General features: G+C 39.4%; 2 protein-coding genes and 1 gene segment (V, D, J or C); all 3 read left to right on the top strand.

The window, feature by feature from the left end:
• The window catches only part of LOC109700167 (immunoglobulin lambda variable 8-61-like), a 356654-nt gene that overhangs the window by 47824 nt on the left and 286191 nt on the right, over positions 1-22639 (top strand).
• LOC109684485 (immunoglobulin lambda-1 light chain-like) overlaps positions 1-22639 on the top strand; it is a 524269-nt gene that overhangs the window by 243904 nt on the left and 257726 nt on the right. The gene's annotated exons all lie outside the window — the stretch shown is intronic.
• The window catches only part of LOC109700162 (immunoglobulin lambda-1 light chain-like), a 310825-nt gene continuing 294487 nt past the window's right edge, over positions 6302-22639 (top strand). Inside the window, exons 1-2 of the mRNA XM_074060988.1 lie at positions 6302-6452; positions 6551-6857. Of these exons, the coding sequence (XP_073917089.1) occupies positions 6407-6452; positions 6551-6857 (353 nt within the window). The 5' untranslated portion in view covers positions 6302-6406. The remainder of the gene's footprint in view (positions 6453-6550; positions 6858-22639) is intronic.

The raw sequence follows: 22639 nt of genomic DNA, 5'->3' as shown, positions 1-22639 counted from the left end.
AAGGAAAACTTCAAAATATAATTCACAAAGAATTTTGAAGCTTAAGCAACAACCAGTGCAAAACTGGGATATACAGGGGAAAACAGAATATGTATGTGAACCCTGTGATCATTTGTGTTCAGGATTCCCAGTCTAGAGAGTGGAAAGAGAGAGGCCCTGAGAAGATACAGAGCCTCTCTGAACAGGAGACAGAGAGAGAGCAGAGGCCAAGGTACCTGAGAATCCTGCAGGTACAAGAGTTCTGAAAAGATGGATTCGTGCAGCAATTAACACATTCAATAATCTAAATGGGACCCTTCCTCTTTGTGATTAAACTAAAATTCTACATGCAAAGAATGAAAACCACACTGTCTTATAAGAGAATAACTAGGATCTGTGGGATTAAACAGTTTTCACAACTCACACAAGGCTGGGAAATGGCTAAGTTCTAAGCAGTCACCAAACAGGTCGTTTTTGGTAACTCAGTATAGATGAGAATAATTGAGAAGAAGTGAAGAAACCATAATATTTTTATAGAAGGGGTAATGTAGTCTGTTCCCACTAAAATTATATAAAGTTACATAGTGAAGTATCTCCTTTAAAAAGAAGTATGAGGTGTTTAGGATAAACTCAGCCCACACACATGTGTACACAGGTGGAGAGTTAACACTCCCAATAGCAAAGATCTCTGATGAGACATGGAAGCTTGTGAGCAAATCTCCACTGTGATGAGCATCATGTGCCCCTCCTCATTGCTCTCTTCATGCTTAGGTCTAGACCACCATATACCCTAAGTCTCCATGGCTTCCTTTGCAAGTGTTCTTTCCTGTAGACAGTGAACTCCCCCTTCTCCAATAAGACTCAAACAAGTCTTAGGGCTAGGGTTAGAGAAGATGTCCATGACTATGTGTCAAAGGTCTGGTACCCAGCCTCATGGCAGTATTAGGAGGTGATAGAAACTTTAATATGTTGACACTAAAGAAAGATCTTACAGTCATTGAAAATGTCCCTTCAAGGACATTTCATCTTCCTCCCAGCCATGTGATGGACATTCCTTCTTTGCTACTTGATTCTGCTATGATGTTTTGCCTAATCACAGGTCTAAAGCCAGTGAGTCTATGCAGTTATAGACTAAACCTTACACATGTGTAGGCCAAAGAGAAACTTCTCTCTTTATAATTTGATTTTCTCAGTTATTGCTACATTAACAGAGAACCAGATGACAAATCTAGCCTACTCCATAGAAAGCCCAAATTAAAATCCTATATGAAAACAATTTCAAACCTAACTAAGAGCCATAAGAGGTAAGCACGCAAATATAAAGAGAAAATTTTGGGGTGAAAATAACTACTAAGAAGTCATATTAGATGAATGAATGTCATTTTTTCTCCTGATAGCTCACTTCCATCAGGATGAGGACAGAGGAAGAAAAGGTAAAGTCTCTGTAGGGGGGAGAGGGCTAAAAAAGAATAGCGGGTGGGTTAGAAACTGACTACACCTGTATAACTGAGGCCAAGTGCAATATTGAATTTCTACTTCCCATGCCCACGCAAGAAGAGTAAATGTCTTAGATTGTATATCAAACTCCTTAAGTTGCATGGGTGAATGTAGAATTTTGATAACAGTTCAAAAATAGAAAAGAACTGGAGTTGGTTGAGGTAGTCACCAAGATGTTGCAGTAATGTGAAAAATGCACTGGAAGATGTGAGAAGGTTAAGGGGGGGTGAAAGTCTGTATTGAACCTGCAATTACCTTACCACTTGCACCTTGGAATGGAAGGAACGTGCTGCAAGAATGCTTAAATAAAAATAGTCCACCTTATCAAGAGTCAGCCTTAATTAATAAAATATTTCAAGAGTCATTTTAACATTTCTTTACTGACTAAATACCTTGTATCCAGCCTCGTTCCAAGGCTCATTTTTTCTGAACATGCAGTTCCACCATCAGGGACTGCTCACTCCTGTTTCCAAATGCCAACTTCAACACCATAGCTGAATTGTCCTACTTATTACACAAGCACACAGTCCAGTCTTTCTGAACTTTGAAGTCAAAATTCATGACTCCTTCCACGCATTTAGTTATTTTATGAATGAAGAAACCATTTCAATGTCATATTTTGTAGAGTATTAAGTAGCAATAATATCTGCCTGTTTACTCTAAATACAGTTGTAACATGTTTTATACAATGTTCCTCCTTTCTTACTCTAGAGGCCTTTCTGTTTAAAATTGTAAGGATTGTACGTATGAAGAAAACTCCAATGTATATCTTCAACGTGTTTACACTTCTCTTTTTTTACTGAAAAACTAATTTTTAAAGAATACCTTTGATCTTCTATCCTTATCAGGTTCCCAGTTTGCTGTGAGCATCCATGATTAGCTGGTCTGTAGAAACACCAAAGTATCCTTGTTTTTAGAGTAGTGGCACACAGTATTTTCTTCCTGCTTCCTTTTTAACTGTACTTAAGTTTTTTTTCTTATCCAACTTAAATAAGAGCTCCCCTGACAGGCCTCACTGTTTGAAATAGGGTGAGTCTCCACTGTTTACATGCTTTGTATTTTATAGAGCTTCTAACATCGTAGTACTATCTGCTCTCTGACAATTTTATTCCCTGTATTACATAACTCTAAAATAAAAGAAAGCATACTGGTGGTTATGAAATTGTACCTACATGTTCCTCTTCACTTAGGAACTCCAAGAACAGGATGTTGTCCAATCAAGACATATAACTTTGAAGTTCATCACCTGCACCCTAAGGGAACTCTGGACATCAGGGGATGCTGGGGAACTGTTCCTGGCACTTCATGGTGTTTTGGAGATGTGAGCCACACTGCCCTCAGTGGTGGTAGAGATTGAACTGTCTCAAGTGCTCCAAGAATCTCTAATGTCCCTGAAATGTCGCACCATAAGCACTGTGTTTGTAAATATGGAGGTCATGAAAGTCCTGAAGAGATCGGTATTTCAGGACCAAATAGGAAGTGTGGAAAAGGTGACTCATTCTTCTGTATAGGGAAATGATATCAGAAAAATCGATTCCCGTAATCAGGAGACCTTTCCCTGAGCTCTGGATGTGATAGGGTTTGAAAACGCAGAATCTGTGGTCAGCAGAGGGCGCTGCTGGGCTGGTCCTGAGAGGATAGAGCTCTGGGCCAGGTGACACAGGAAAGTACTCAACTGACTTTATGTACTCCAACAAGCAGTGTCCTCACTGAAGTGAGACTTTCCTGCACGTGTGTCCCCAGCAGTTACATGATCATTGACCTGACTTTCACCCTTGCTTCCTGTTTGACTATGTCTCCCTCGTCTAGTGATTGTTCAGGACAGATATGTAGGCAGGCAGAGAACAGCCACACAGAAGGAGTCAATTCTCATGAAGAAAATTAATTAGGAATACTGAGTGGTTGGGGACTAATAATAGAAAATTAAAGAAGCAAAAGGCCAACTTCCAAAAAAAAACCCCAGAAATCTGTAAGCCCAATTAATTTAGGCTTAATTTCACACTCCTGTTTATCATTATTAATATTTAGGTTGATATTCACAGGGGTTTCTAAGTGTATGCCTACTGTAAATTGGTACAGTGTGGAGGGTATAGTGTGGGGATACTAGCAGGAGGAGAAAGGGTGATTGAAGGAGATTAAGGTGATGGTATGTGGTTGATGGACTTCATACACCTACGTGAAATAGAACTAAGAAACCTCTTGCAACTGCTTTAAGTGGGGCAGGGAAGGAATTGAGGATGAGAGATAGGAAATGCAACTCATGTACAATATAAGTTTACTCGGAATTGCCACTATGAATCCTCCCCTGTATAATGACTATATCTTAATAAAAAAACTATAAAAATTTAAGTGTTTCCAAAGCACTGAAAAAATTCATTGTAATATAACAGGAATCTTTTGAATGCAGTGTAGTATGGTAAATGGACTAGAAATTAAAGGACCTGGGTTCCTGTAGCAAGGCTGTAGCTGGGCATAGTGGCACATACCGGCAATCCCAGCTTCTAGAGATGTGGAGGCAGAAGGATCACCTGTTAACAGTGAGCTTGGACAAGGGTAAGGAGACCCTATCTCAAAAACAAAATCAAAATAAAAGACCTTGGGAAATGGCTCACGTGGTACAGACCTTGACTAACAAGTGTGAGACCCCAAGTTCAAAACTGTTCCAGGAATGGGGGAAGGAAGGATAAAGGAGAGTAATGGAGGAAATGAATTCAACTGGGATATATTGTAAGAATTTTTTATATGTCATAATATGCTCTCAGTAAATCAATAATAATTACATTTTTTAAGAATGAAAATGAAAAATAAATAAGCAAAAAATAAAAAACCAATTTGTCATTAAAAATAATAATGTCAGTTCAAAAATGCAAAATTCCTTCCATAGGATTATTAGTTTTGTGTCACAATAACACAAAAGCAGGAGAGAGAGAGAGAGAGAGAGAGAGAGAGAGAGAGAGAGAGAGAGAGAGAGAGAGAAAATGACTGGGGTGTAGCATTCCCCTTTGTGGACACATCTCCAGTAGACTAAGGACTTCTCACTAGGTTCTACAACGGAATTCACCACAGTGTCTTCCAATACCAAGTTCCTTGGAACAAAGCCTTTACTTATGGACCTTTGGAGAACACACAAATTATAGCACAATATAACAGTATGTTAGAAATTAGAATCTATACTATATTGAAAAAGAGTGCCTTGACCCTTAGAGAGATTTGGACAGAAAAGGGACTATTCTTAGGATATGTTGAGGATGGTGAACAAGGACTCTGAAGTATCAGCTGGTATGAAGATGCTGAGGCAAATGTCACATTTCACAATCAAGAACAGAGTCTCAGCATGGGACTTGAAGCAGGTTGGAGAGAATGATGGAGTCCCTGGATTGACTGCAATGAGATTCATCACTAATGCATCCCAGAGTGGGCAGCATCCAGCAGCACAGTCATTGAAGGATAAAAAACACAACGCAGAAAAAGTTATTACCTGGGTAGAGTGGATCCTGATACTTCAAGATATTCACCCATATCCAGGTTCCAGTCCTTTCACTCACTTCCAGCTCCTTTTTGCCATGATAATTTTCCCAGAAAAATAAGTATTCTGATTCATTGTGCCTTGAGGATGTGCGAGAATTTTGCAGACAAGGCCCAAGGTTTTCTACAGAATTACATTTACCTGTTGGTTACTATGAAATCCTAGTTTATTGTTAATCAAATATGTGATACATAGATTAACATTTTCTTTGTCCTTTTTCTAGACTACATGCCTTACCTGTATGTTATTTATCATTTAATTTAGTGGGTTTTAGAGTGAGCAATGCAAACTAATAAGGGTAAGGTTTCTTTCCAATTACCATTTCTGTTTCTTTCTGTATTGCTTTTTATACCATCCTCCTTAGCTATTGTTTTACATATACACCTATTCACATGATGTACACAGGAACAAACATGTACAGACACAAATAATTTATGCATATATGCTGCAGCTGATACTTTTATTAATTGCCTGTAATATATTTTCAGTAAATATTTGTGATATGAGATAATCCCTTCAAATATATATTGCCCTGAGGAGCCTTCCTGATACACAACTTAGGAAACTGATAAATTACAGAGTGTTTGAAAATATTCCAGGATATCGACATTAGTTTGTTCAGAAACACAGTTCTTTACCTCTGAAAATAAGAGACATGTTTTTCTTTGCTATTATAGTGGTTGTTGGGAGGAACCTCACAATTTCCTGGTGATCATATTAACATTCTCCTGACAATCTGCAGTTCCCCTTAATCCCTTCTATACAATCCACATCTGAGAGCAGAGGCAGACAGCACTGGAAATTTTGTAGTGCTGTTCTGTGTGTCTATACCAAGACTTGTGCCCATACTGGAGCTCATGAGACACTTTCCAGGACTGAGAGAGTAGGAGATAGAGTGAGAATCACCCAGACTTACTCTGTAGGGTCCAAATGGGGTCTCTGCGTGGTAACAAGGGCCTTTTAATCACGTCCAAAGAGGACCTGCATTCATTTTCTTGCAGGGCAGAAAAGTTCACCAGCAGGAAAGTGAGTTTATTATAAAGTAGATGAACAAATTAGAATATGGGAAGTATAACTTTTTAAATTACTTAGTCCAGTAGGCCTTGTAGACAATAGATTGAGTACTGAGGTCAACAGCACTATGAAGCACTTGATTTGGTAAAAGGCATCAACCCCCAAATTAATGTGTATGTTCCCTTGCAGAATGTGATTTGTGATGTTCAGTCCTCTGAGTTTTCGAGATCTCTCCCCTGGGACACCAGGTTGAACACCAGTGCAGAAACAAAGGAAGCTGATTTGCATGAAGAAACTTCAATGTGTTGGAGGAGCCCTGAAAAGGCCTTGAGAACATCAAACTCAAGCTGAGGTGTTTGAGAACACCTGGTACTTGTTAAGTTTTCCACCATGGCCAGAATAATGTTTCTTCTTGCTCTCTTCACTTATGGCTCAGGTCAGTGGGACTCACACTCTAGAGGAGATCACATAAAAGCAAGATGTCAGGGTGATGCTTCTCTGCATATCAATAACTGTCTCTCTTGTTTGTTTTAGGGGTGAATTCTCAGACTGTGGTGACCCAGGAGCCATCATTGTCGGTTTCTCCAGGAGGGACAGTAACACTCACCTGTGGCCTTAATTCTGGATCAGTGTCTACAAGTAACTACCCTAGCTGGTATCAGCAGATCCCAGGCCAAGCTCCCTACACACTTATCTATAACACAAACAACCGTCCCTCTGGAGTCCCTGATCGCTTCTCTGGTGCCATCACAGGGAATAAAGCCTCCCTCACCATCACAGGGGCTAAGATTGAGAATGATGCAGATTATTACTGTGCACTGTATATGGGAAGTGGCATTTACACAGTGATGTAAACCCATGGGGAAGTGCAACAAAATCCTGTTCATATGCTCAGAATGGCTCAGCCCTTGCATGCAGAAGAGAAGGTGAAGGTATGAGATGGTCAATTCCATGATAGTGAAATGAGGCTCCAGGGCAGTGTCCATTCCAGAATTTGTGGCCATGCAGCTCATCCTGTCTCTCCCTGGGTGTATCCATCTCTCACTGTATCTCCACCAATTGTGTGCTTCCTCTTCCCTCTCTGTCTATGATAATGGGGCAGGGCACCTCCCTCCAAATATGCAAGCCAACGCTGAAACTCAGAGATCCCTTCTTCTACCTTCTTATTCAAAACTTATTAACATACATGCTCATTCATTAATGTGAACCTGAACATCAAATTAGTACCTAATTTCTCTTTGAAAAGGAAGCTTCATCTCATAACTAGCTAGAGAGGCAATTCCCCATCTAACTTACTGAATCAGAAACTCGTGTTTGTGCCCAAGAATCTTATTCTCAAGTTGTCTGAAGGAATCTTATTAACATTCTTGTTTGGGAAACTCTATACTTTTATGGTTTTTGTAAAAAATTCAGTCAGGCTAACACACCAAAATGATTCAGAAAGTATTGTGTAATCCAAACTTTAGTAAAAATATAGGAGGAATTTGTACACACAAGTTTTAAAGCGTATCATCAGAAGATCATATACTTTCATTAATATAAAATATCTCATGAAGGACTGTCTTCTAGACACTCCTATAAGCTATTTAGTCACTGGCTGCAGGACACACACAAATGAGTAGAGCACAATGTAAGACCAAGAGATGAGCAGATGCTATTGCCTGGAATACTGTACTGAGTGGGTGAGCATTAAACAATTTGGGGAAATTTGGTTGGACTTATCTTCTTTATCTCTAGAGAAAATATATTACACATTGTTATGTTAAGGTCATACAAATTACAAGGAAAGGAAGTATTATATAGGTACTTCATTGATGTGTAATATAATTGGTTGCTTTCATGTATCATTCAAAAATTCTTGCTTTCTATTTTGTAATTTAAATAATTATTGTAATTGATACAAAAATGTGTCATGATTGTGGGTTGAAATTAACCCAAACTTTATAGAAAATCACAAACTGAGATTTATTCTGTTTGTTAGCTACTCTGAAGAAGCTAATTTAGTGGAGGTCCCTGGGTGGCTCTGAAAGTGTCTCCTGGCAAATCTGGAGGCTCCACCTCATGTACAGAGAAGACATGAGTAGAATCCAGGTACTCCCCACAAATGACCAGGATAGAGTGGTGTGCACAATGAATTCTTGGAAGTGTTCACCAGAGGTAGAGTACAATCCCTTGTAGGTACTATTTTGTAATAAGAACAAATAGCTGCAGAAACCAAGCCACTGAGCATATGGTTCCTTCAGTGCTTTCAGTTGCTGGGTAAACATAAGCATCAGTAGGATAATATCAAATATTTTCTTTCAGTACTCTCTTGATATCCAGTCCATAACATAGTGTTATTTGAGATGTCTTTAGATAATATGAATCAGAATCTCACATTATAAGAGTGCACCTGAAAAGAACAAGTAAACACTTTGGGAGAAATTTTCCTCTCTCTCTCATATATGTAAATAAATATGCCTTTTTTTGTTTGTGCATATATATAATTTTTAAATTCTTAACTTTAAAAAACCTTTCTCTACAATTTTTAACAATTCTTATATGTGAGCTGATGATTCTTCCTTGGATTAATTCTCTGTGCAAAAGACATTTTGAGGACAGAAGCTCAGAGAAGCAGATAACAAGTTGTTAAATAAGAATGAGCTTTTGGAGAAGGGGTTACTGGTGAAAACAAATTGGAAAGGACTTGGAGTAGAAAAGCCCTTCAGACCACAGCTCTGCTGAGTTAACCCTGTAGTTTGGGTGCTCATATGACAGGTCTACTTCTTGCAGGTGGATCAGGTGCTGGGCACCAGGCAAGAGCAGCATTCACCTGTTTTCTCCCTTCAGGATCCCCTGCAGGGAGGCCATGAGGTGGCATTTCTTGGATCAGCACCATCCGATTTAAGTGCTGTATCCACCCTGAGAATAGGGACTGTGCCCTCCTGACTGCCATGTGGTCCTTCACATGGTCCAACACATGAAGTCAACATGGGAGGTATCAGTGCATTGGACCCTTTGTTACATGGAGGCCCTGAAGCCTTGGGAAATCCCTTCTGCCCTGATTTACATACTCCGAAGGCCTAAAGACATGAGATTTCTTCTTAGAACATCTCCATTCCCTCTTTTTCCTTACCCATGCTACATCAGTGGCCTGGGGACAACTGTTGAAATCCCTGTGTTAGTCAGCTTTCAGTTGCTGTGGAAAAACTATCTTAGAACGTTTATTAATAGAGAAAGGTTTATTTTGTTTCATGGTTTCAGAGACTTTGCTCTATGGTCACTTGCTCCTGTTGTTTTTGGTTCAGTGGCAAACCTATACATCATGATGGCAAGCAAATGCAGAAGAAACAGGTTAAATAATGGACAGCATTCTAATTTCTTCTACAAGGTCACACTCAAAGACCTAATCTTCCATGTAATCCATCTCCTAAAATTTCTTCTATGTTCCAGTAACTCCACAACCTGGTGATCAAGCTGTTAGTATATGGGCCTTTAGGGAACACTTAAGGTATAAATGTGCCCCAAGAAGAATGTGGAAAAGATTACAAGTGTCACCATGATTAACATCACTTCTCTCTCAAAACTTTACTTGATATCTACATTGATATAGAATTATGACAGAATTTAGAGGCTACTTCTATTTTCTTTTCTACTTTGAAATATAATCAGTGAGTTACAGACTGAGAGAGAGGGATGCTCAGGGAGATGCTGGGCATCCAATAACAGGGCCCAATAGTAATGGGAGAATATTTTGGCCTGACTTGGAAAGATAGAAGAAACAGAAGTTCCCTTTGCACTGAGTCGGGTGACTATTCTGTCTTACCTCTGAATGTCCTACACTTCTCTCTCCCAGGCAATGGAATGTCTACCATGGAAAGTGAGTTCCAGGATTGAACTTTAATCCACAATGTGAGATTAACAGGTAATTTTAGGTGGTCAGGGTGTGTGGAGACATGAGATTAAGCTCATTGTGTGTGGTAACTTCCCTGCTTGATCCCTTAAGACAGCAAAAAGTGGACACTAAGACATTCCTACTATGCCTGTGTGTCAAAAGGCAGGGGTGCTGTTGCCTTTCTCAAACTCCACATTTGTGAACATGGCCTCCTTGAGTATCTCTGTGAGCCAGGAAGAAGGTGAGATGGATCATTACTCCCTATGTTTGGCCACTTAACATGAATGCTCACATTATTCCCAAACCAGCAGGGAAGGGAGAGAAAGATCTGAGTGACATGGCTTCCTAGTGCATCAACCAAGCCTTGGCCATGTCAGGTGATTAAATTTGTTTTTTTTGTCAAAAGTCAGGTTTCAGAGGCACTACAGGAAACATGTTCTGCACAATAGGCTTCATATTATCAAAATCTTTACTGAAATTTCATCATTTGCAACAACACATTTTATTTATTTATTTATTTATTTAATTTATTTATTTTATCACAATGAGCAGAAATTCTAGATTGTAGGATCAGGCACCTCTGAAATTGGGTCCATGATGTGTCAGAAGAGAGCAAGAAGAAGAGCATCCACAGTGACTGCCTCAGGACAACCAGGTGTCAAGCACTCTGTCCAATCACATCAGTCAGTGAACACCTACTTTGTGCCAGCCCCAAGTATCAGTTCTCAGAGAACAATGTGAACAAGAAAGAAAAGATTTTATGCTCATGGATATGACACTTTTTGGAAGAAAGAAGGAAATCATGTAAATATATCTATAATAAAAAGATGCTATCACAGCATAAAGAGAAAATGGCATAGGATACTCCAAAAATTGAAAAGAAAGAGTAAGAATCTGAATTTAAGCTCATAAAGAAAATTTCAAATGCTACAGAGTAGATGAAAAGGGTAGGGAGACATGCAGGAACTACATTACTGGAAGAGTTCAAGTTCAGCATTTTTTTGTGGGAAGGAGACACTGACACTAGGGTAAAAGAGAGTTCAAGGATGTTTTATGAAGTGCGTGTATGAGAATATATGGCCCCAGAGGGAAAGAATTCACAGGCAGGTGTTGGATTGAAACCTTGTGCTGACTTAGGCATTTTCTATGTCTAGACTTCTATGTTTAAACATATCTGCTGTGACAGAAATGTCCACAACACTCTCAAAACTTGCTCAATGAAGCCATAGGATTTTTCCCACCCAGTGGAAATTGGAGTATCCCCATCTCAGGTTTATTGAATATGTCCATCTAAGAAATGTTAGCCCCAACATCACTCCCAAAACAAAGCACAACACCACTCATCTAGGACAAATTTTCTAAAATTTATAGTTACCATGAGATGATAAAAACAGAAAAAATGTTCATGAATGTCTTGTCTACTCAGAAGGATGGAGCAAAAAGAAGTCTCAAGTCCTTGAGGCCAAGGCTCAGCTTACCACACTTTCCTGGTGTCCTTTCTTCATCTGTCTTCTCAGGTGAGGACCAAACCCAGTGACTCTGCATAAGATCCTCTGAACCTCTCACACACCCCATATTGAGCCTCTTCTCCCATCACACAAGCTGTTCCCTAGCTCACAACATGTTCTTTCCTGGGATTCTCCTCTTTTGGGCTCTGCTCACAGAGATTTTGTCATAGTATCCTCCTCTGTGCTGGGCAGGGTGACAGTAAGCCTTACACTAGACGCACTCTGATTCAGCCCCTAAGGGCACAAGTACATCTATTGTGAACCCTGAGCAGATTTTCCTGAATCCACCACATTGGACTCTCCTCAGCTTCCTACCTGGAGCATCTGTCATTACCCAGTACTGTATAACATGCTCAGTGCTACAGTTCTTTACTGTTCAAATAATATATTTCTCCTTGTTTCTCATACCCTATAAATTCCTGTAAGGTGATAACCCCAATATTCATCGATAGCACATTATTTAATAAAGGAAAGGGAACTTGAGAAATGGAGGATTCACAAAGAAAATATGTCCTGACGAACTCTGTGATCCAGTGAAAGAAATAGTTGATCTTAAAGGGAGTTCACTCTTCAAACACAGAAGAAATGGCACGTGCACCTCAGGGTGCATTTCATTGCAAAAGCTAGCGAAGAATGAAAGTGCATTTTTAGTTAGCTCACAATGCTTATAAAGTAAAGACATATGAAGCATAAAGTATTTTTCATTCTGATACATTATGACATAATCTATTAGAATGTATGGAGAATGATATAGTGGAAAATAGTAGTCAAAAAAAATTATAAATATACTATCATTTTCCAGGTTGGAAAGGCTTTTAAAATAAATTTCAGAGTTTCAGAAACACTGACTGATATCCTTCATGTTTAATAACAACAAAACCTTCATGTTTCTCACCTTCATCCTGATCAGAGAGAAATTTTCACAATAGAGACCTCATGAGTCCTGGCCAATAAACATTAAAGATGGCTGTAGAGAGATTCCCCATCAGAGCAGTATAAGAACAGCATAAAGATGAAGACACTTGAGGTAAGAGGGAGGCCACAGAGAGACTTCCATGTCCCTTTAGATATCAGTGGGAAAGCAGGGCTGGCTTGAGTGCCAGTGCTCACCATGTGACAAATCAAGTGCATGTGCTTGAACACCTCATGGAGTCCATTATTGAAGGTGCTGGAGGTGATAAGAGCTGAAATGAGCCACATGGTCCTGCCTGATGCATGTGCTCAGGGATCACAACTAGAAATCTCTTTATCTCTATCTCCACCCAACCACACCCTTCTATAGCTATAGCACTGTGATATCTTTGAGAGCAGGGTCCTGTTCAGGGCCCAGAGTGTGAGCAAAATGCTTAAGGAACCTCATTTGTACAAATGGACAAACACACTCAGAGAATGAAGAGGGAAAGGGATATACTCTCATCTCTGGGTCACAGAAAACAGGACTCAGGGTTGACCTCCACCTGTCCCCCTCTGTTAATCATGCTCCTTAATTAGTGCACAGGAGCCTAGATGTGGAGTATGGGTAGGGCCTGGAAAGAGCATGAGGCTCTGCTTTCTTCTCCTGGGAATTCCCCAAATCAATATATTTGTACATTTCCCACTTCCATTATCTTTGGCACCATCTCTGCTGAATCAGCCACCCTCAGAATCTGGGAACCCTGGACAGAAAGTTGCCATTTCCTTTGCTTGAAGCAGCAGCAACATTTGTGGAAATTATGTGCATCAATACCAACTGTTTTCAGGAGCATTCCAAAAACTCCTCATTATGGAAATAGCAGCAGACCCTCAAGTTCCATGATTGTTTTCTTGGCTCCAAGTCTGGCAGTTTGCCTTGTCTAACCATCACTGAACTCTAGTGATGAGGTCAATAATGACTATGATGCAGCCTCAAAGCTCATATAGTGCTTCAAGTCCATGGGAAATTAAATAAGAAACCTTCCTACTTTTCTGATTTACTTGACTCTGCAGACTTCTCTTGGACCTTTCTGTATTTTGCTGAATTGCAATTGATCATACAGAAGACACCCCATGACATTCCAGACCTGTGTGCATCTGGTTTGAAGGGCTGTTAAGCTGTAATAGGTTATTATTATTAAGATCCTATTTCTTGCCCCATCAGTATATAGATAAGTATAATTGCACCTGTATTACATAGATTTTGCTACTGATGGTGAAAGAGATCGATTTATGAGGTACATCCATGTGTGGCTCTTCAATACATAACCTGCTTATTTCACAAATATAATGCAAAGCATCCTTCATGCTATTACTGTTTGTTAAGGTTGCTATCGAAATGCATTTCAGTTCTTTGCAGAGTAGAAGATAAAAAAGTGTAGTGAAGCCCAAAGCATTTTCTAACCTGATGCATGGCATCTCTCAAGAGCGTACACAGCAGATGACTTCAGATGGCTTCCTACCTGGTACTGTGCTTGTGAAGCTCTGAATTCTGATGTGTCCAGTTTACTAATTCCTCTAGAAATCACTGATTGCATTGTGTTGGGAGAGGCCATTTAAAGAGGATTATCTAATAGATGGACAAATTGTTTTGAGCATTATGGAAAGAGCATTCATCACAAATCTTTCAGATAATATTTCAAGATTTTTCTCTGAGTAATTGTGTGAAAGTAAAATTTGATACTTAAGGATATTAAGGTTCAGTACTCTAAAAGGGATTTTCCATGCCTGGCACAGGTCAGGAATGGAAAAGAAGCAAAAAAGAACCTCATTCAGGGGACCCAAGGGAGAGATATCATGCCCAGCAGCTCAGTTCCATGCAATGTGTGCCTTCTGTAAAGTCATCAAAAGAACGACTAAGTTACCAGGATTATGCAAAGAGGCAATTTGAGTTGCATAATGATGGTCTTTAGAAAAGGCCAGAGGACCCAGCAAAATAGGGGAGAAACATAAAGAGGAGACTGAAAGTTGCAACATAACAGGAGAGCACACAGGTTGTAGAGTTTGGGCAAAGACATGATGTGCTAGGAACTGGAATGTAAATGGGCCTGGAGCGGTCCCTGAGAATCATGGGGAAGATAACATGAGTAACCATGTCAGTGTCCTCTGTCCATGTTCACTGTCCCAGATTCTCCTTCTGAGATTCTTGGGGAGGTGGGACTAGGTCACTGCCTTTGTCCCAATGTCTTTGTAAAAACACCAAAACAGCTTCTCAGTCTGTGCTCACACAGGGATGTCACAGTCCAGTGAAGAACCGGTGATTCAAGGTAGGATATGGTTGTGTAGAGACAAGAGGCTAAATTATGCATGGGCATTGCCTACATCCATTCTTTTTTGTTTTTTGTGAACTGGGATTTGAATTCAGGGCTTACACCTTGAGCTGCTCCACAAGCTCTTTTTGGTGAAGGTCTTACTTGAGATAGGGTGTCTCACTATTATGCCTAGGCTGGCTTTGAACTGCAATTCTCCTGATCTCTGTCTCCTGAGTAGCTAGGATTACAGGCATAATTCATTGGCACCCAGCTACATCCATTCTTTTATGAAAGTAAAGTAGAAAGTGCAGAAGCTAAACCGTGCATGTCTGGGTGGAAGGCAACTGTGCACTGTCACTAGGCATCTGTGATACAGATCCCACCTAAAAGACACCACATGACTTTCGTCTGGAACCATCTATCACTTACTCACTTGAGCCTGGAAGGTATGTTCTCCCAGGATCCTGGAAAATATAAAACAGCCCATCACCAGGGACCTTGCACTCCCAGAATCAGTTTTCCAAGCATGTCTCATATTCCAGACCCATAATTGAGCTTCTACATTCAGGTTAGGTTCTGATTTGTATGATGAGCTCCTTCCTGACTTCTCACTGCTGTTGTGACAAAGAGAGACTTGGGAAGCTCAGTCCCAGGTGAGGATCCTCAGGATGTAGAGCTGTATAGAATCTTCCAGTGATGGGATTCCTTCTTTGTCTTCTTTCTATTTACTGCATATATGACTGTAAACTTGTTTTGGTTATGAGGATGAAAGTATAGCTTACAATAAACATGTTTCTCTCAACTAAATCATTTCTTTAATTCTGTTTTCCCCTGACGTTCACATTTCTGGGCTCTGTCTGTGCTGATTCAATCATCTTTAGCATACTGGCCTGTGGGGCAGAGTCACAATCTCCTGCACTGGAAGCAGCAGCATTGCTGGGAATAGGGATGAGCCCTGGTAGCAGCAACTTTATGGTAATGACACAATTTCCTCCATATCATACTAGGACTAGACACTGAAGGACGATGACTAGAGTATTCATATTCCAGGTCAGTTAGCACAGGCTCCCTCACTATCTTGTGGCTATAGGCTGATTAATACACCAGTACTTGGGAAAGGATCTTTGCTCACACAGTGTTCAATGACAATGAGAAAGTCAGACAAAACCTGCTTTTCAGTGATTTTGCTTTCTTCTGCAGCACCCATATCTTGGAGAAGATAACGGATAAAGTTATTTTTTTATCAAAAGTCAGAGTTTGGGGCACACTACAGGGAATGTGTCCTGCCTCATCCCCCAGATTGGAACCCAAATACACTCCTTTTCAGCCTCACATGATGATTTTTCTCATTGTGATCAAACAATCTAGATGCCAATGTGAGAATGACCTGATATTGAGAAAATGATGTGTCAGGACAGAACGAGTGTGGGCAGAGGAATCTTTGGAGGTTTTATAAGAAAGACAGAATCTGTTTTAAGTTTTTGAAGAAAAGTTCATCTGCTGCACTGAAGATGAACAAAGCAGAAGGGGAGAGAAAAGCAGTGTGACAAGTTAGGCTTCCTGAATAGGACAGATTCAGCAGACTTTTGGGGGATGTCTGCACTGAAGGCTGAGAAAGAGGAAGAGGGTTCATGGCTGGCTTTTGGAACTAGATGGGGTCTCAGTGAGCTAACGTCCTGGGGGAAGAGTTCATTGACAATGGTGCTGGGTTCAGACCTAGATCTCCTTGCTATGATTAAAATGTTGACAACAGTCTAAAACCTTGCTCAAGGAACACACAGTAATGTCTCCCATCTAAATACAACTACATAAACTATATGACATGATTAACATATCCTTTATCCAAAAATGCCATCTCTAACATCAGTCTCAGTTCTAGGAACACTGGAACTCACCTAGGACAAATTGCTTGAAATTCAATAGGCTCAAGAGGAGAATAACATAGAAAAATATTCATGAAACCTCCTATTACCATTTGAAGGAAGGAATGAGAACTCTCAGAATGTAAACCAGCAGCTCAGCTCCCAACATCTCCCAGTACCACTTATCAATTCTTCTTTCCTTAGGTGAAAATGAAACCAAAAAACAGCACAAACACCTCTTCACTGGCTACAACTTACACAAGGTGCTACCTTTCTCTCTCATCACAACACAACTACTCACTTCATCTCTGGTTCTCTGATGAGTGATCCTCCAACACTGGGATATTATTCATGTAGTTGCAGTCTCAGTCACTTCCTCATCATCCTGGGAGTTTGTGAAAGAGAGAACCTGACTCTTAGCCAATGGCGATTAAGTATTATCAGGCTTAAGTCTACCTATTGGCAGTCCTGAATGGACTTGCCAAGATTTACAAAAGTATAATATCCTTCTCAGCTTCTAATCTGTGATACCACTCATTATTCAATAATGTGTAATATCTCTGGCATACAGCCACACCTTTTTCCAAATACTACACCATGCTGAGTTTCTAATCTGTTTTCCAGCCTCAGTAAGCTAATAGCCCCAATATTCATCTTCAGCATTTTCTCTCATAATAGAAGGGAACTCTAGCGAAACTAAGGTAAACTAAAGAAAATGTGTGCTATATAATGGAAAACACTCTAATATCCAATAAAAATCTCTGAGCTTAGGGAAAATTCACTGTACATCATTCATACATGTGCCGTAAGAGTTGCTCTACTGAAATTCAGTGGATAAGCTATAAAAGGTTAAGATTATAATCTTTTATTTATAGTTTTGTAAACAAGAAAGTGAATCCTATCTACTATATAATATTAAGTATAACAGATATTTTCATTTGGCATATTATGAGAAAAATAATATGATCATAAAACTTGGTTAAAGACCAATTTTAAAATGCAGTATTCATTGTCCAGGTGGAAAAGACTCTTAAGAGAAAATTTATGTGCTGCAGGAGAACTGGCTGATATCCCCTGTGTTCTTCTTGATAGTAATCTGAGATGAAATTATACAACAGACAAAATTTCAGTCCTGTCAATGAGCAGTAAGGTGACTATATTCTCTAAGAATATTGATCTGAGTATGTGTGCTGGTTTGAGGCAATTGGGAACTCACAACACGTCTCAACTGTCATAGCATTAAGGTAGGAGCTATGAACAGGGCACTGGATAAACAAGATTATCTCTGAGGGACTTCTTGATATATCACACGGTGTTATGCATGGATCTGAACACCAGGGATCACTTGAGGCTCATATTTGTAGATTCGGGGGTGGTGAGAGCTAGGAGGAGCCACCTGACCCTACCTCTGATCAGGGCTCACAGCTTTGACTTACCTCAATGCCTATGACTATCCAGCACCACTCTTGCCCATGTGACATCCTTAGGCAAAGCAGCCTGAATCAGGTCCAAGGGGTTGTCAGAAAACTGGAAGAACAGTATTTGCATGAGTGAACCCTCCCCCTATCATAGTATAAAGAGGGCAAGGGAGAAACATAAGGGAGACATTGCTAGGCAATATTAGACAGGAAGATTTGTTCCAGGTTGTGTTTTTTCATATTGGTCAAAAACTCCTAGATGACAGATTCAGTACCCTGAATCTGACATCTAGGAACTGAAGACCATGAAAAGTCAGGACAGAATTAGAAACATAGCACCCACTGTGAATGAGTAATATAACCTAGTTTTCAAAGGTCTTTCCATCCCTATCATTTCCTAAACACCTCATACATGTTAGGACCAAGTCTATAACCTGTACGTACAATGTGAACAACACAAAGATCACCTTGTTTTCACCAATGTGCTCTGTTCTTGTAAAAGAGATAAGAAAAAAGTGATAACATCAATACAAAAAGATTGTCATCATAGAGCAAGGCTAGGGTGTATGTAGGTGCTATTGGACCCTACAGCATCTTGACAAGAAAGAGAGAGGGTGTGATTTAAGTGTATGAAGAAAAGACTCTTGGATAAAGAGAAAATCATCATGTGAAAGGGAGAGGGGAGGCAGTGGACAGCTGGTTTATTCTAACAGATCAGATACAGCATGTTTTTGTGGTAAAGAGGTACTGAGGCATGTGTTGTAGGAAAGAGGTTTCAAGGTTAGCCTTAGGAAGAGGACAGGATGGGAGGGAGATGTCCTGCTGTGGGAAAAGCTCACAGAAAGTGTCTTGGGATGAAACCCTGAGTTCATCACATGATGGAAACCTACATAACAGTCTGGATCTTCACTCACTGAAACCATAGTAATTATCCTCTCCAAAGGCAAGTGGAGAATCACTCTCTGAGTTTTATTTAAGTACAGCTTCTCAAAGACAAGCCCACCACAGAACAAGCAACACCACCTCTCCTCCTGGGCACATTAATCTAAAATACAATATCCCAAAAAAAATAGAAAAAAAATTTCTTCAGTTTATATCCAGAGCAGATTGGATATTCTCCACCTCATGGTTTCTGGTCACAACAATATCAATCATTCACTCAACTGGGATGAGGATGAGTCTGACTCTGAGTCAGCTGTGAAGCAGCTCCATCAAGAAAGAAATCCAGTTATTGAGATCCATGAATGCACTCACACTTGTTTCCCTGACTTGGACTTTCCTTCTCACTTTTCCACCTGAGGTGCTATGTCCTTATCCCGTAATGTATCATATACTCAATCCTACAGCTACTTCACTTCTAAGAACACAGGTCATTGATTTTCAGTCCCATTATCCTCTTGTGATGACACTAACTGCTCTTCTATAGTACAATGTTTTATAAAAGGCAAGCATCTCTGCACAAAGTCAGGATCAACAAAAATAAATCTATAGCATCTCTTGAGAAACAATCCAGGATCTAAGAAAAGAATCTCTGATCCTAAAGGGAATCTTCTCTTCAGACAAAATAGACATAACTAGGACCTCTTTCTGAGGTTATCTAACTAGATAATCATTTAAAATCAGAATATAAATTTTAAAAAAATGACTCATGAAATTCAGTAATTTCATGCTCCATATAATTTATTAAGCACATAATGTGAGGAGAAGTAAGGTGAAAAAGCTTGTTCAAAGACCATGTTAAACATACCTTATGTTTCATGAAGATGAACTTCTGAAATAATTTTTATGTGTTAGGGATAGCCTGACTGGCACTTTTTAGTTTAATAATACTTAAAATTTTAGGGTCATCTTTTACATTGAGATGTATTGATGAAAAACAACATTCATTCACATGGTATTTCCAGATAAGGACATGTACTTTGGATATTTTCTACTATACACTTCTTATCTATTATTTCCTGAAGGGGAAACAATTTTCCTTCATTCCCTTTTCTCCTGCATTCCCCAAATGACATCATCCAACAAATGATTTGAAACTAATAAATAAAATTAGATGAAACATTTTATGATGTAGGCATAGGCAAGGATTTACAAACAGGACACCAAAACATCAGGAAATATTAGTAAACATTGATGAAAAAATTGTATTAAATTAAAAAGTTTTCTGCACTGGGAAAGGAATAATCAACAGATTGAAGAAACAGCCTTCAGATTGGAGAAAGTTGTTGGCAACTATTCATCTGACAGAAGATTACTACCCCAATACACAAAGACCTCAAAAATTAAGCAGAAATAATCGAATGACTAAAGAAGAAAATGAACTAGACAGATCTCTTGAAATGAAGAAATACAAGTGGACAATAAATATATGAGAAAATGTTCAACATCATTAGCCATCAGGGAAATACATATCAAAACTGCTGTTCAATTATATCTTGTCTAAATTGAAATGACTATCATGAAGAACATAAAAAACAAACCAGAGAAGAAGTTACTCTGCCATCCTAGCTATTTGCAAGGCAGAAATTGGGAAGATTGCAGATTAAGGCAGGTCAGGCCAAAACCTTCACAAGAACCCTTCTCAACCAATGTCTGGCCTCCCTGGCATGTGCCTGTTATCCCAACTACTGCAGGAAGGCCAAATAGGAGGATCTCAGGTGAGGCCAGCCTGGGCAACAACTTTACTAAAAATAGCCATGCAAAAAATGCTGATGGAGTGACTCAAGTTGTAGCATGCCTGCCTAGCAAGGGTGAGGCCATGAGGATAATCCCCACTACCACAAAAACAAAACAAACAATACAAAAATACAATAAAGCAGAACAACAATATATGCTGGTGAGGGCTAGGGAAAAAGGAATTTATTCACTGCTGTTGGGAATGTTAATTGTGACAACCACTATGGAAATCATTATGAAGTTTTCTCAACATAAAAGTGAAACCTGAGCTATCATTTAATCCAGCTATTTCAAGACTGGGCATACACTCAAAAGAATCAAAGTCAACTCATTACAGAGAAAACTTTCATTCCTGTGTTCACTGTACCGCTATTACCATTAGCTAACATAGTGAGTGTGTCTAGTTCCTCATTGAAGGATGAAATTATAAATGCAACGTTTTATACACACACACACACACGATTAGGTTTCACAATGCCACAGAGAACAAAGAATTATATCCTTGGCATGAAAATTGATGGAAATGTGATCATGATGTTAAGCAAAATAAGCCAGATACACAGAGACAATTGTTACATGTTTTCTTTCAGATTATGCATTTGGGGGAGAGGAGGATATGAAAGTATACAGGGTTCCAACAGGAATGTGAAAGTGGAAAAATGGGTGAGAAGGTGTAATAGAGGGGGTGAATATGAAAGTGCAAGTTATACTATATATGTGTTTGGAAGTCTTGTAATAAAATCCATTGTGTGTATGAGTGAATAAATAACAAAATTAGTAATTTCAAAACCATTCTTTTTATTCATTCTAAAAGCACACATAAGATGAAGCGCATATATCACTGAAACAGTATTACAGGCACATGAGAAATATTTGTTATTTGTTAAATGAATGAGGCCAAGCTACTTCATAACAAGAGATCTTCAGGGAGGGTGTGAGTATTTTTTAGAAAACCCTAGGAAGTATAAGTTGTTCAACTTTATTGGACCATGTACAATGACTCACTAAACCATGTTTAAAATAAAAGCAGCTGCTTCCTCCCATGGGGAAAATCCATAGCACGTGGCTACCCTGGGTCTCCCCATGACAGTGCAGGTACTTTCTCCATCATTGGCCAGAGGGTGGAAGGGGATGGTAGGAGGCTTATAGTGAGGTAATGAACCACATAAACACATCCCTGTCATACAGAGTTATCAGTGAAAATAAAATTATCAGAAAATTCAACCCAGCTTTAGGTCTAGGTTATTCATGAGAAAATCTGCTGTATGGAATACACTTCTCACCTTTTATTCCTCCTCACTCATTGCTCAGGTTAATGAATGTTTCATATGCATACAATATTAGTGAAATGCTATCTTCTTTTCTCATAGCTAACATGTGTCTGATTTTCCTTTCAAAGTACACCTCTCAGGCTATGATGACTCAGGAGGCATAATTAACCATTTCATCAGTATGAACAGTACTCTCACCTGTAGCTTCAGCACTGGAGCAATCACCACTGACAATATATTTCCTGAAGTTATGACGTGAATAATCAACTGATTAAGTCAGAATACTTAGGATCCAATCGCTTTACAAAAGCCTAGCAGCTAGTGTCCAAGCCCCCAAAAACATGATCCTGTGTGAGACACTTCATATTCAATCATCATATTACACCTTTGTCCTCAAAACTCATATCCACCTCATAATGCAAAACGATTTTAATCTACAATTAATAGCTCCATCATAGTGAATAATTCCAACATCATTCAAAGTTACAACATCACTCCTCTAGGATTCAAGGCAAATTCTTAGCTGAGAGCCTTTGTGAAATCAAAAAATAGCTATATACTTCCAAAATACAATGCAAAGTTTACAGTACCATTCCAATGGAAGGAATGGCAGAATAGAAAGAATTGATGGCACCAAAGAGGAACAAACAACAAGTAAACTATTAAATCCTAGAGTTCCATTTGGGGCACATGGTGTCATGATGTAAACTCCAATAGCCTTTGGAAGCCCCACATGCATGGCTGTTCCATTTTCAGTTCCCAACGTGGCATTTCTCTTGAGCTGGCTCCACTCATTGGTTGCAGAATTCCT

This window comes from Castor canadensis, chromosome 18 (genome assembly GCF_047511655.1).
Source record: "Castor canadensis chromosome 18, mCasCan1.hap1v2, whole genome shotgun sequence".
Classification (NCBI taxonomy): domain Eukaryota; kingdom Metazoa; phylum Chordata; class Mammalia; order Rodentia; family Castoridae; genus Castor; species Castor canadensis.
This window is presented reverse-complemented; position numbering and strand designations above follow the sequence as displayed.